A 15,512-nucleotide genomic window follows, 5' to 3' on the forward strand; every position below is an offset into this window, starting at 1 on the left:
TGTTTGTGAATAGGATCTATTCACGTTGTTCCTTTTTCCTATTTTTATTTGCCGATTCATATGAAGTGTTCATAGAATTGTGTGTCTGTTTGTAAATTAATAAATATATTTTTTACACTCGACTTTTAATTACTATAATAGTTAATTTACTTTAGGTATAACTATTAAAGTTTTAAGTGACTCATTAATTATTAATATAATCTTCTATTCATATTGATAATTTTAATAAGCTACTTCTCAAAAAAAAAAATAATTTTAATAAGCTATGCATTGCATGACAATAATACTAGTGATAGGATAAAGGGTCATTCTACCGTACCCCCTTTAGAAAATGGGGGGTACGGTACCCACCTTAATCTTAACCGTTGATTTAACATTGTTTAAATCCTGACCATTGGTATAATTTTAAGGGATACTGGTGACTGGCTAAACAGGTTATATATATAAACCAAAAAAATCAAAGCAAAAGAACGCAGAATCATTCACGCATCAACAACGCCTCTGTTTTCCTCTCTACTCTGTCTCGTCTGACGTCTCAACGCTAAAGCCTCTCCAGCTCTGTCTCGTTTTCCTCTATCTCGTCTCATAACAGTATCACGTTTGCCTCTCTAGCTCAACAAACCCATACCCACAATAGAAGAACCAGACAACGGCGCATCGTCGAATCTCAATCCAACTCGGTGGCGCCACCCTCTAGCTTCTTCTATTCCAATCCAACCTCAAATCCACATCCAATCCAACTCAGCGGCGCTTCTTCCGTCTCTCTGCCCTTTTGTTCGAAGTTTCCAAAAATCTCAGTACGTCTCATCCTTATTCTTTAATTTTCCATATGGGTTTTTTAATTGTTGCCGTTTGTCCTCTGTATGGCTAAATTGTTATTAATTTTGTTTTGTTTTTGTTTACCTTTTGGTTTCGCAGGGTTGCTAGGAACAAAACCAATCTATTATTCCTTTTGGTTCATAGCAGGTGAGAGAATAAGTTATTGTATATACTTGAATTAGTAAAACTTCTAATTGTATGTTTAATACTGATTTCAATTTGGTTTATTTTTCTTTGTTTTGTCTGGCTGGGTTTGTTAGTATTGCCGTTTATACTTTTTGGGTTATTTATCATAGGTTTTTCTGGCTAGGTTGAACAATTTGGGTTTTTTTCTCTGGCTTGGCAGGAGTTGGATAATTTCTCTAGGTAAACCCCTTACAATCAAAATTAAATTGCTTACTGAAAAGAAGAAAAAAAAAAAAATATGTGTGTGTGTGTGTGTGTGTGTATGTATATATATATATATATATATATATATATATATTGATAACCTTTGGGCCAAATTATCAGTTGAAGCAGTGAAGTGCCTCGCTTTGACCCTGGTCATTAGAGTGTGAGGGGGGTTTTTGTTGTGGTATAAACATAAGTGTGTAGGCGTATTGAAAAGAAGAATATATGTATTCTTGGTCATTAGAGTGTGAAGGGGTTTATCTTCTGGTATAAACAAAGGTGAGTAAAAGAGAGGAGAGCACTGCCTATGCATTAGACCCAAAAGTTACTTTCAATGTTCATTGTTAGTGTTTTTAAGTTTGTTGGGCTTCCCATTCAACCGAGCTCTATGTTCGGAGGATGGGAGAGTAAGGGAAAAAGTGACCAGAATAAACTATAAAGTTAAACAGTAACTAAACAAATGAAACAAACTAGTCAGAAAACTCAAAATACCTAACTGCTGCATTCCAAGTTTACAAAGTACAACAGTGGTTTTTTGTGACAATGATTTGCTTGCCATTATTTTAATGAAAACCAAAACCTCTATAATAGCTATTCACAAAAATTAAAACCATTAGAAAAGGAAATCAAGGAAGACCATTGTCCATTTCAGGGGGTATAATGGACAATGGTTTGCATGTCTTAAATATATCTTGCTACCTTGAGAGTATCATGGCAATGGAGGACTTATGTGTGACTAATATCTTTTCTACATTGTCATAATGTGATCAATTTAGTTATCCTGTAACTTTGAATTAAAGCTTTATGGAATCAATGGCTTACTAGGCCCAAATTCTTGACATCTTTTAGGAACTTATTGAAAAACTTCACAAAGGTGAACTGTCAAAAGATGATTATCCATGTCTGAATGACCCGAGTCAAACTTTTGATGACATCCTTTTGGTTTGTCTAGATCTCTTATTGAATTTTGACCTTTAAACTGCATTCTCTGATTTTGTATGCGAAAGAACCTCTCTCAAAGCTTGTGGTAAAATTTCTGTATAAAATGTTGTGCTTGTATCTCATTCTTCTTATTCTTATCATCTTTGTATGATATATCAAGCTTTCTGCTTGTTATGCTCAATCTTCTATAATTATTCTAGATGCTGCTGTAGTCATTTCCATATTTAAAATCAATATCCCAAATTTCAATATATCTCCTATTCAGAATTTGATCAGCTGAAATTTTCTAAAACTTGTACCAGAATTGTTAGGATCTAAAAGTTGATTCTATCAAGTCTTCCTTGGAATTGAACGTGCTCAATTACCTTTGTTTTCCAGTAGACAACAAGTTCATGCTCTGTAGCATACTATTTTGTTTCTTCACATGTCAAGGATTTACAATTATCATTGTCTAAAATCTGAGACTGGCCACTGGTAAACTTGCTCTGTCATGTTGTGTGTACTATCTTTGGTTAGAGTATTGCTAGTGTGTGTGTCATTGATTTATTGAAAAAAAAGAAAGTGTGCATGGCATTGACATATGGAACAAATGAGAGTACTTTATTGACTATTTCACCTGTGTCATCACCTTTAAAAGCAGATAAATGAATTTTCAAGTAGTACTGTCTTGTTAGGCTAATCTTTAAGAATCATATATTATGTGCATATGAAGTAAAATCACATCTCTTGAACCATATGGTATAAAAAATATTACTCCTATCACAAACTTAGTACACTGGCCTTTGCTTGGTTTAACTGGTGACTGCAAGGATCATATCCTCTTCATAATTTTTTCTTTAAAGGTTTGACAGTTTGCTAAATTTGGTATTTGAAACAATTATACACTAACAGAAATTCTTACAATGATAAGTTCCAAAGAAGGCAGGTAGAATCCTCTTATGGATAATAATAGTGACCCATTTCTCAAGCTCACAATTATATATAAAGCTCTCGTCCACAGGTCAATCAGTTGAAATTCACAATGTGTCTACAAGACCCAATTTTCCTCAAAATTCTACTTCTTTTGCATGGGGACATCCTGATGTGATTCAGAAGCTCAGTGCATGGTACCAGCCAATTAGGAATGGCTAAAGGCAATTCCATGTAGACACAAAATGCTGATCTTAAGAATTGCAGTGACAGAATGAATGCTTGAATCCAACACACTAAGAGTTCTTGGCAGAACAATGACACGGGGTGACAACCTGTAGTGTCTCCACCCCTATAGCAAAGGTCATATTGGTCTGCTAGAGTTGATCACACTCAATCCAAGTATTCAAAAAATGGGTAGTTGAATGATGCAATCATCCCAAACCCCCCACAATGTTGGTGTTGAGAGTAATGGGTGTTGATGAATTGATGATGAGTGATGACTCAAAGATTGTTTGTGATAGTGATGACCTCTCAGTCATGACTCTGATTTAAATTCAAGTGAAATGAGCTTATGAGACACTCAAGAAGAGCAAGTGGTTCATGGCATACTTTGAGGAAATGGATAAACTGTCTACCAGGAGATTAATTCACCATCAATGCAGTGGCACTGCCCAGCATCCCCGCCGGGGGGGGGTTGTTTCCTGGAGCCATTGATTGGTTCATATGGCAAACTTTGTCCAATTCTTAAAGATATTAGTTTGGTTTAGCAAAATTTGCTCTGGCGGGCATTGTGTAAAAGAGTTCTTTAAAGCTTTTTAGTAATATTTGACACCCATTTGGCATTTTGCTGAAGGTATTTTTCTCCCCTCTTAAAGCTGAAAAGTGAAAAACAATTTTCAGTATGTAAAGTGGAGAATTCCAAGCTTTTAGTTTTCTATATGCACTATTTTATCCTTTAATGAAAACAAGACTAAATTATGTTTTTGACCTTTAAAGTTTGGATTTGTTTGCATCTCCCTGGCCTAGCCTCTTGCTTTTTGGCTTTGAGGAAGATATATTCTCAAAGAAAGTGAAGTGAAAAGGGTATTGACATTTACATTATTATTATTATTATTATGCATAATCCATAAAAAGTGGGTTTTGAGGTAAGTTACTTTTTGGCAAAAATATACTATTGGTTTTAAAGTTTGTTTGCTAAGCCCTTTTAATCCCTGAAATTTAAAAAATGAGCACGTTTGGTCCTTCCATTAGTTTTATTGCCTATGTGTTTAACAGAATATTGACATAACATTTTTTTTAAGTGATGTGACAACCTTTTTATTGTTAAAAAATTACACATTACATTGTACACATCTCAAATGGGTCAATCCAAATAGTTTGGGTCTTTTAAAAGCAAAAATGGAATTTGGGGGAGAATAAATGCCCCTTGTGCGATGCTGCAGAAGAAAACTATATTCATTTATTTACCAAGTGCTTCATTGCAAGGTCAATATAATTTGCATGACAACGGATCATATATATTGATGAGATGGGAATCCAAAACAATATTGATTTGAGTAAATTTGCATCATTTTACTCTTTATGCAACTAAGATTATGGATGTGATATGGGAACTGCGAAACCAAGTCCAACATAATGGCAGCAACTTAAATTTAAATGAGGCGCCTTACAAAGTAACCAAAAGAGTTGCATTTCACTATTTCCAAATTCATACATAACATTTCTAATTATGTCAAAAAGGATAAATTCGAGGGGGAGGGGGAAGTACATGGAATTGTGGAACAATTTTTTTTTTTTTCTCACTAAAAGAGATCTAATGCCTCCCCCTAAAAATAGAGGCTCAATGAATAGATCCGCAACTCTGCCTACAATCTAAATGGTGCTTCTAGATCATCACTCTTGACTTCTACAACTGCCATCAGAAGTTAAGAACTTAGTGGGAAGTTAAAGCAATGAATAAGAATTTTGCTTCTACTTCAGAATAGTAGAACGTGTTCCAAATCATAAGCTTTTGGATATAGATTCACTCTGAAAATTTCTAAGTGTTTGGCGGTCGTCCAGGTGACTCCATGCTGGACGACCTTCTTGCACTTGGATGACCTTTCTGGTCTTGGACGATACTATAGACAAATTGGAGATAGTCTAATTTTTGGTTCACCATCATACATAAATAATAAAAATATAAACATCAGGAAAATGACCTTAACTATGTTATTTTATAGGGAGGTATGCCCCTGAATGTGATGGAAGCTAACAAGGGAGATACGTCGGAAGTTAATTGGTATATTCAAATATTTGTGGAAGAAACCAAGATAATTCTAGCTGATTTTTTTTTTTGTGAACAAGAGTAATTATTGTGGTTGGGCTAATTTCATGGGATGCTTTTTTTTTTTTTTTTTTTTTTTTTTTGGTTTTCGATTTTAGATCTAATTTTTTTAATAACTTTAAAAAATTACTATTGTGATAAGTGGTTATTAGTAAGTAAAAAAGTGACCTCAGTGATAGCCTAAATGTAAAATTATGGTCAGATGTGATATTGGTAATGCTTACTGTGACAATTAAACTATCAATTGTAAGGAAAAAAATAGGGTACCATTGGATGTGACAAAAGTATGGTCAGGAGTAATGTGGGTATTGCCCAATGTAATAATGGAACGGTCCAATTTGAGAATAAAAAAATAAGGTACCACTGAATGTGACAAAAATAGAGTTAGATGCGATGTTGGTACTACTTAATGTGACAATGGAACTATTAAATGTGAGAAAAAAGTAAGGGAACCACCAAATGTGAAAAAAGAACTATCACATGTGATGTTGGAATTGCACAATGTGAGGATGGAACCGTCAAATGTAAGAAAAAAAAGTAAGGGAACCACCAAATGTGAGAAAAGAACTGTTACATGTGATATTGGAACTGCATAATGTGAGGATGGAACCGTCAAATATGAGAAAAAAATTGTCACATGTAACAAAAGAACTATCGCATGTAACAAAAATAAAACATATGCGATGTTGGTACTGCTTAATATAACACTGGAACAATCAAATTTGAGAAAAAAAAATAAAGGAACCACTATATGTGACAAAAGATCTTTCAAATGTGATGTTAGAACTGCACAATGTGAAGATGGAACCGTTAAATGTGAGAAAAAAGTAAGGGAACCATCCAACATGAGAAAAGAACTGTCACATGTGATGTTGGAACTGCACAATGTGAGGATGGAACCGTCAAATGTGAGAAAAAAAGTAAGGGAACCACCAAATGTGAAAAAAGAACTGTCACATTTGATATTGGAACTGCATAATGTGAGGATGAAACCGTCAAATGTGAGAAAAAAGTAAGGGAACTGATGATACCGAAAACAATACCACCAATGAGTCACACGTTCCTCGTACGATTACTAATGGCACCTGCACAATGAAAAAAGAATAACCTAGCGGGGAGTACCGGTGTGGTACCGGCCAAGTACCCTCCGAAGGTCAAATTAGAATTATTCTCACTGCTCTAGAGTGCTAGAGAGGGTAAAATTACGCGTACCTCGGTTTGTGAGGGTGCTTGGGTTTTTATAGTAGAGAGGGCTGACCCTCTTTTCCTTGGAGTAGAAGTCTTTTCCTTGTAGGAGTCTCCTTGGGCGTATTTTACGGGATTCTTTCCATATAGGAGTCTTTAGGTTCCATGAAACGTGGGGAGCAAGTTATTTACTTATACGTGCAAGATGGAAACTTCATAGACTGACACCGTCAGTTTATGTTATCCCGTCAGTATACGCTCACTCCGTAAGCTTCGGGAAGTTCGGCCCTGTGGAGTTCTTCTGCCTTAAATCACCGTCAGCCTAGAAGGTATGCTGACGGCAAGACCATCTCGTCATCCTTGTTAAGTCGGCATCTTCACTTACCAGGTCTGCACCGTCGCCTTTGTCAGGTACGTGCCGTCACCCTTGTCAGGCACGTGCCGTCACCCTTGCCAGTGTTTTTATCCTCATCAGGAACCACCAAATATGAGAAAAGAATTGTCACATGTGATGTTGAAACTGCACAATGTGAGGATGGAACCGTCAAATGTGAGAAAAAAGTAAGGGAACCACCCAACGTGAGAAAAGAACTGTCACATATGATATTGGAACTACACAATGTGAGGATAGATTGAGTTATTCATTGATGTTTTTGTTAGTATTTTATTTGTTTCTTGTTTCAAACTGCTTATTGATTTATATTTATGAGTTATTCATTTATATATGTCTTTATTTGTGTGTTGTTTGAAATCAAGAAGTTATTTTGTTTACTTTTATTTTTTCCACACATGCGGTTATGCATTTTGTTTAGTGTTTCAGGAAATATACAAGTTGATTCAATTGAGCTGCTGTCTACACTTGCAACTGATGGATAGTAGTTAGGATTGAATTTTTGTTTATGAGCATTATTTTGTAAAGGGCTTTTTCATGTTGTAAACTTTGAGCTTATATGTTGTGTTTTGTCACGGATTGCCAAAGAGGGAGTTTGTTAGGTTCTAAAGTTTAGGACTTTATGTATTTAGAACTCTAATTTGTATTGTTGGCAAACCATGATAAAAACAATGTGTTTAGAAGTGTTTAAAGCTAGCTCAAAGTTGTATGTTAATGTAAAGTTGGAATTGAGTGTAAAGCAGAAAGCAGTGTGGCTCTCGGCCTAGCTCGATCAATCGAAGCTTAGGCTCGACCGATCGAACGTCGGGTAGATTGCTTTTCTGCAGATTCATCCAACTCAGCCCTATGTGTTTAAAACGTTTTTAGGGTTTCTTATTTGTCCTAAGTATAAAAGGCAAACCTTAGCCACGTTTTAGTATTGCTCATATTGCGGTTTGTGTAAATCTCTTGTGAGATCTAGAGGAGCTTTCCTTTACACAAACTTAGGGTTTACAAGGAAGAGATATTCTCTAAACCTTGATGATCAAAACAGTTGCTGCCATTAAAGCTTAAAGAATACACAAGCGGGGGTGCTTGTAGTTGGTGGGAATCCAAAGAAAGAAGGAGTCCGTGGATTCAGAGTTTGCACGTGGTCGTGTCAGTAAGTTCTACTGGTTGGTAGCATTAGGAAGTCGAGCGGGGGTGCTTGTAAGTCCTTTTGTATGAACTTCGATTCTTTCTGATAATGGATTCAAGTTTACCTTGAGGATAGCTAGGTCAAATCCTCCCCAGGTTTTTACCGGTTTGGTTTCCTGGGTGATCATATCATTGTCTTATTTATTTTCCGCTGCTATGCATGATATGATATATTTGTGTTAACCTAGACTTGTTAATTTGTCTAAGTAACAACTTGGCTAATTATCTAGGGTTAATTCATTTGCTTAAGGGGTCTAAAAACTATCATAATGTACTCAACAATTGTGTTCTAAAAACTTAGAAAATGGTATTTGGTAATTTACTTTAAAAATTACTATTTTTACTTTCTTAAATTATGAATCTGTGTTGTACACACTTCAGATTTAGTTTCTAGATGTTCACAATAGAAAAAAAAAATTATTAGTCATCTCATCTAAAAATATATGAAGTCATTGGTTTTACAAGTTGTTCACACTTCATATTTTGTTTCATATAAAAATATAAAACAATCTATTTCCTACAAGAACAACAACAAAAAAATCCCGCACCTTGTAACCAACCAAAAAAAATTTCACTCCTTTGAAAGGCAAATGCATCTCATGAAAGATTGATACAATATTTGGAAGAGATGCTAATCTGAAGGGATATTGATGGAATACAACCCCTTGTCTGACAATCAGGCTTCCCTAAATGATGGTAAATTCTAGTCCAGCAACCAGCGAACTTGATCCAAAGATAAAAAGATATAGTGGATTTTTTTTATTTTTTTATGTTCATAATAGCCAAGTAATAGAGCTATTCAATTGCCACGTGTACAAATTTTACCAATAGTTTTACTATTGATTGTCCAAGTGTCATGTTTTGTATTTATCGCTTTATCTCATTTTTTTATTCATTTTCATATATAGATAAATTAATACAATGCATTTTTTTATGCTCAAAATAGTAAATTATCACCATTGTCATTTAATGTTATATATATAATTTGAATTTACATATTAAAGATATTTCAATTCTATAATAATAATAATTTCTTATTAACTCTTATGTATATACATAACTATAATTAATGTTTGTTGGATTAGTATGAGACTGTGTTTAATCATTTTAAACACATTTGAAATAGATAATTAAAGAGTATAGTTATAGCTGTTAATGATAAATCGTGATAGAATTTACATTCTAATAAATAACAACTAGTTATAAACTGTTTATGAATCTCTATTGTTATAACTATTGACTTATATATATATAAAATATTATTTTTCCTTATTTTTGTAAAGAAACTTGATATTCTTAAGGCTTGACAATGGTTTAATAATGTTGGCAACCATTAAGCAATAAATTATTGGTTGGTTGGAATTTGTTTCATTTTTTAGAGGGAGGAGGTAAAAAATAAAGAATTTGAAAATTGTCGTTATACTTGTTTTAACTTGTCAAGCCCATATACGGGCTTCCTTACAAGCCCATGTACGGGCTCTCGAAAAAGTTAAAGAATCCTTTCATTCGGGAAGACGGCTACCATGGGACTCCGTGAAAAAAAATTTAAGTTCGCAAAAAGTCAAGTGGACTATGGTTATGTATAGATATAAGGTTTAATAAGATGTTTTTATATAATTGAAATCACTTTAATAAAAAACGTTAATTAAAAAAAAAAAAAAAAAAAAAACACAAACTAAAACCAGAACGGCGACTCCTTCTTCACCCCTGAAGAACACCTCTGAAGAGCAAAATCTGAAACCCAAGTATTCAAAAGAAGAATAACCTTGAACAATCTCTGTGGGTTATTGATTGGCGAAGCTATGGCGTTGCAGAGGCAAATATTGAAGAAATCACTTGGACAAGCCAAAGCTAAAGCAAAAGCAAAGTTTTGTAATTACCAGAATACCCTTCCTCTCTGTGGTTCCTTCTTCTCCACAGCTCCATCTTCAGCTGATTCTGATGATCGTTTGCCTCATTTGCCACCATTAGATCTCGCGCCGAGGATGTACAATGGTCCACGCGCCAACCAAGTTTTCCAGAAGAGAAAGATATTTCTTTGATTCTCTTCTACCTTAGCTTAAATCTTGTTATATTTTGATTATTAATTATTTTTTTAGTTATTTTGGTTAATCATAATGAGGGACAACATATATATATATATATATATATATATATATAGCTGGACTTGGGTTTCAGATTTTGTTCTTCAGGGGTGTTCTTCACGGGTGGGAAGGGAGACACCGTTTTGGGTTTAGGTTTAAAAAAAAAAATTAATTTTTTTTAAATTCAGAAAACAAATTTAAAATAATTAAAGTGTAAAACGGGCGTGTTTTGTATAAGTTAACGGTACAATTTGATGGATATTAAACGGAGGATTGAATTGAGTATAATTGAAATTTAGAAGGCTAAAATGATAGACGACAATTTTCGAGAACTGAAATGATAAAACGTGAAACTTAGCGGGTGAGTTTTGTATTTTAACATTTATTTTTTTATTTCCCTATTGTTCTTTGTTGTTATATATGATTTTTGTGCTTCTGGATGCACCAAACGGGTACCCTGGTTCTTGTTGGTCACTGACCTCGCTTTGTAACGTAGGAAACACCTTAGAAAGTGAGATGTATCCAATAGTTTTGTTCATTTAAAGTGAGTCAAATTAAAGCCAAGTTTCTTGATAATGAATTGGAACTTGGAAGCATAGTTCTGAGTTTATTTTATGGTAGAGCAACCGATTTTCTTATGCAAAATTTCAAATATATGGCTAACCAAAGTTTCTAAACTCTCAAAAAAAGCCAGAGTGGTGGTCAATGATTAAAATGTTTGGAGAAAATGATGACAAAAGATGTCCATAATAAATCAAATAGCATTGCATTTGTGTGGTATATTATGAATTCAGTAGACCCTCTTCTCAATAAGATCAAACAGATAGAGCACATGCAGCACAATCATTTAACAGAGGACATATCAGAATGAATTAATCATAATTAGTGTAACTTGAAAGACTAGAAGAAATGATGGATAACCAGTTGCCTAAATTACAAGAAATAGGTGTAAACCCAATATGTTTTTTCAAAAAAAAAAAAAAAAGAAAAAAAGAAAGAAAAGGAAATAGTTGTCCTTTGGACCAGAAAATTTGTACTGACAAAGGTTTGCACACTTAAACTATGAATATGTCTCACAAACATCTCCAACACCAACATCACACCTGCAACAGAGGCAGGACAAAGCCTTCACAGTTTGGTATCATATTTCTCACCAATCAGCAGCAAAGTTTAGCTTGAAATGTTAATCAAAGCAAAGAACGCCACCAGCAAAATGAAAAGCAGTTTTGAGTTTCCTCTTAAAACTGATCCTTTCTAAGTTTCTAGACATACTTTGTTAAGTTTTGGAGGGCACCACAATATAAAACATTGTCAGGTAGACCCTTCTCCGTTGCACCATTTTCCTGCGGATTGATAATTTTCATATAAGTTTCTTGGCCTAGATACCATCTATCAAGATTTTCGGTTCTAATGTTCCACACTCCAACGTTGTCCAGAGAAATAAGGACCGCTGTCCATCCCCCAGGGAAAACCTACACAACAAAAAAACTGAAGAGTTCAACACAAGACATACAACTGGGCCACACACAAACCATCATTAACAATATAAGTACACTTGCATTTCTCACTTCTAAGAACCTTAATTTCTTATAGAATCTAGCGGTTGAAGAAATTTATTCACATTAGCTCCATGATTCCCTTGTATTACATGAAGAACGAACCTGTGTAGTGGAGCGAGAAATTGCATCCCACTTGTTATATCTACTTCTACTGTCTACTGTCCACTCATCAGTACCCATCCTGCACTCAATCAATCAATTTCTTACAATGCTTATACCTTAAGGCAAATGAGACATTGTATAAACAAAGGAAAGATTCTTACCCAACCATAAAAAATGAATAGCCATCTACATGAAAGCTCTGCATCATGGTGTCGTTGTTCTGAAATATGATTTCTATGAATCCCTTATATGTAGCATTAATAACAGATCTGTCCACCCGGGGTGTACTGTTAAGAGGCTGATCAGGAAAATCAAGCTTATAAGCTCCCGTCACATTATAATTGTCAGCAAGCCTGACTGGTGTGTCAGGATTGACAAATGAGATCCCGTTAAGTGTGGTTCGAAGTGTCCCATTAATTATTTCTGGTGGCACAGTCTTTATCACATAGGTCTGAGTCACATTAATTTGACCATAGTGAAAGGAACCTTGAGGATTAGAGAGAGCTCCACTTGCAGATACATTTTGCCTAAACAATATAGAATGGAATCTTTAAATATAAGCATATTAACAATTAAACTTCTATTACAATAATTTCACTGAAACATAAATCAAAAAGAAAAGAAGGGGAGTGCAACTAAAATTACTGCCCCATCATTTATCTGCATCGACTTAAAGCATGAATTACACCTAACTGCACCATCTGCAGAGGCAGCTACTCAAAGAAGATTCTGTAATTTTTGGGCATGAATTACACTAACTGCCCCATCATTTATATTAGGCTTGATTACTGCTTGTGATGTGTCCTGACTCATGAGAAACCAAGCTATCCAAGACATGATACTCCTAAACGAACAAGGTGTTATGAAAACAAACCTGATGCTTAATGCTTGGTTCATTGACCATGACTTGTCATAAAAATCATTTGGTGGGTCAGGGAGAGGACCAGTTGCTGGTCCTTTAGAATTGGAATAGCGTAAAACAGCAACACCGGTCACTCTTTGCCAAAGAGATTCATTCACAAATCTAGCACTTGCCACGATGTAGTAATCAGAACTTGCATTCTGGTCCATGGTAACCAAAAACGAATAAGATTGCCCAACATGAATATCTAAGGAAGTAAAATTTTGTTGCGTTGTATAGTATCCTTCTGTTTCTGCTAGAAGCAGAAAATGGTTTTGAATTCTAAAGTTCAAACTAGTTGAAATTCCAACATTGTGCACACGAATTCGATATGTTTTTCCTGCAAAACATAATGCTATAGCCAATTAATATCTCAAACTGCTAAAACCATTTGCAAGGAAACATAAACAACAAAGAAATCCATATCATAAAATCAAAAATGAAGAACTAAAATAATATGATGTTGTATGGCCATTCTCCATATGCACGTCTATGCGTGTTCTACAAAACTCTACAATCTCAAACTGATACCAGTAATTTTATAAGAGCACAAGATTGGGCTTACTATGGGCCATTGGAAACCAATGAAACTTAAAGATTCAAATTTAGTAGGCATAAAAATAAAACAAAACAAGATGTCTAGAAGTTGATTCAGAAAAATGACTTCCAAGTTCCAACAAAATCACTAAACTGAAAACATTAAATAAAAAGAGGAACTCAGGCATTAACTGATGACCAGACACACAACAGCTACCCAAGAGAAAATAAAGACCAATATGCCGTGGAAAACAAAATTTTTGTGAAAACAAAAGCAAGAATAAAAAGAAAGGAAATGTTTTAACACATTTTCCCTACCAATGCTGAAAAAACATTACCTGGATCAACTTGAATGGTTTCATACTCAATGCCATCAGGTACGAGGGTGGTATTGTATCTGTAAGGCCCCTTTCCATTGATGAGAACTCCATCAGGCATCGCAAGGCCTTTTCCAGCATCAAGAGCTGATCGCAGTGCCTAAAATTTGAAAAAAGTTAAATCTACAAATCCCACTACAATGTCCACAAGCAAACACCAACATAGAAACAAATACTGACCGTATGGTTCTGGATATACCAGTCACCTATTGTAATGGTGATATCCCCATCTGGCTGTGCAAAAGGAATTGCGATTATAACCCGATTATTAATAATGATAGGACCAAAGCCACCAGATGCTCTCTGAAAATTGAGAGATGGGAAGTAGAAAAAGCTTCCAATTTGATCCTTCAATTGAAACTGGTAAGTCCAATTCCTTTTTGGATGAATTGGACAATTTGTGCCAAGAACACCATCCTGCCAAGAGTCACGCCGCATCTGAATCCCAGACCTGCCACAAACATTAATCCCAAATATGTCAAAGGCCACTCCAAGCCAAAATTAATGTTTAAAAAAAACTAAAATAATATTATATTGTGCTGGAACAAACCAGGTCATCAGGAGATTTTCATCCAAATCATTATGTACATTGACATTAACATTGTCATTAGTAGTAGAATTGATTAGGGGACCTGGAAACTTTCCATTAACCGCAATAACCTGCAAACCATAATTTAATAAAATAGGTAAAGTCACTCAAATTTTGATCAACTTCAACATTACTCTTTCTAATTCAACAAAAATCGGGTCATATAAAACCTTTGAAACATGAACTTCCAACTCTACTTCAATCAACTTAAACTTCATTCTCCAATATACATAGCATAAACCGTATAGAAACATCATCTCTAATGTCACTTCCAAAAGATTCAAACCACAACAAAACTCAATTTTTTATATTAAAAAAAAAAAAATCAACCTAGACTCCCATTTTTACAATCTACAAATAAAACAAAGCACACCCACATGGAAAAAGAATCTTTATAAAATAAAGAGAGAAAGCTGAGAAGTGAACCTGTTGAGGAACGCCGAGAGGTGATGCAGTGATGTAAGAGAGACGAAGGTCATAGAAAACACTTGGGTCATCAGCAAAACAGAGGCTTGGAAACAGAGCAATGAGTAGCAATAAAAACAGAGAGACTCCAAACAGAGCCATGAAATTTGACCGAAACAGGATAGAATGGTATATTTAAATAAATAAAAGGTGTAAGGAAGGGTCCTGCGGCAAGCTGATTTTGCAAGTTGCAAAGCCCAGAGAATGGCTTCAGCTTCAGCCCTGAGAGGAGAGGACTTTGGGATGATCTTTCTCCAGACCTTAATGACTCTTTTTTTTATATAGAAAATTTTACTATATTTATGCAAATGACTAATGAGCCTAATAATTCTTTGGAAGTTTCCCTCTCAAATGTTAATGGTCCCCTGTCACCAAACCCAATCCTTCCCTTTTTTGCCATTGCATTACTTCCCTCTCAGAAGTAATCACATTACTTCCCTCTCAGAACTAATCACGCATGTGAGCCTAATAATTCTTTGGAAGTTTCCCTCTCAAATGTTAATGGTCCCCTGTCACCAAACCCAATCCTTCCCTTTTTTGCCATTGCATTACTTCCCTCTCAGAAGTAATCACATTACTTCCCTCTCAGAACTAATCACGCATGTGTCAGGCTAAGGGTAAATTTTACTAACTTCCTTTTCTTCTCTCTCTCTCTCTCTCTCTCTCTCTCTCTCTCTCTCTCTCTCTCTCTCTCTCTCTCTCTCTCTCTCTCTCTGCATCTGAGTGTGGAAATGGTTTGAAGTGAAAATAGAAATGT

At 35.0% G+C, this 15,512-nt stretch overlaps 1 protein-coding gene and 1 long non-coding RNA gene across 7 annotated transcripts; one reads left to right on the forward strand and one right to left on the reverse strand.

Annotated features, from left to right (window-relative positions):
- The first annotated feature begins 451 nt into the window (after positions 1 to 451).
- LOC126726423 (uncharacterized) lies at positions 452 to 4,058 on the forward strand. 5 transcript variants are annotated; one of them, XR_007655863.1, is made up of 4 exons: positions 452 to 797; positions 919 to 966; positions 1,116 to 1,185; positions 2,059 to 4,058. It is a non-coding gene; the product is annotated as an uncharacterized LOC126726423 (long non-coding RNA). The 5 variants fall into 5 exon arrangements; XR_007655866.1 differs by having other exon boundaries at positions 3,062 to 4,058; XR_007655865.1 differs by having other exon boundaries at positions 1,130 to 1,185.
- A 6,910-nt stretch (positions 4,059 to 10,968) lies between these two features.
- LOC126726425 (monocopper oxidase-like protein SKS1) lies at positions 10,969 to 14,921 on the reverse strand. 2 transcript variants are annotated; one of them, XM_050431692.1, is made up of 9 exons: positions 14,717 to 14,921; positions 14,252 to 14,361; positions 13,882 to 14,152; positions 13,663 to 13,801; positions 12,761 to 13,127; positions 12,048 to 12,413; positions 11,887 to 11,965; positions 11,498 to 11,697; positions 10,969 to 11,462 (listed from the first exon to the last, which is right to left on the reverse strand). In XM_050431692.1, exons 1-9 carry the CDS (start codon positions 14,855 to 14,857, stop codon positions 11,396 to 11,398), a joined length of 1,740 nt encoding a protein of 579 aa, XP_050287649.1. In that variant the 5' UTR covers positions 14,858 to 14,921; the 3' UTR covers positions 10,969 to 11,395. The 2 variants fall into 2 exon arrangements, with proteins under 2 accessions (XP_050287649.1, XP_050287648.1); XM_050431691.1 differs by having other exon boundaries at positions 10,969 to 11,697.
- Between the last annotated feature and the right edge of the window lie 591 nt (positions 14,922 to 15,512).

This window comes from Quercus robur, chromosome 5, assembly GCF_932294415.1.
Source record: "Quercus robur chromosome 5, dhQueRobu3.1, whole genome shotgun sequence".
NCBI classification, from domain to species: Eukaryota; Viridiplantae; Streptophyta; class Magnoliopsida; order Fagales; family Fagaceae; genus Quercus; species Quercus robur.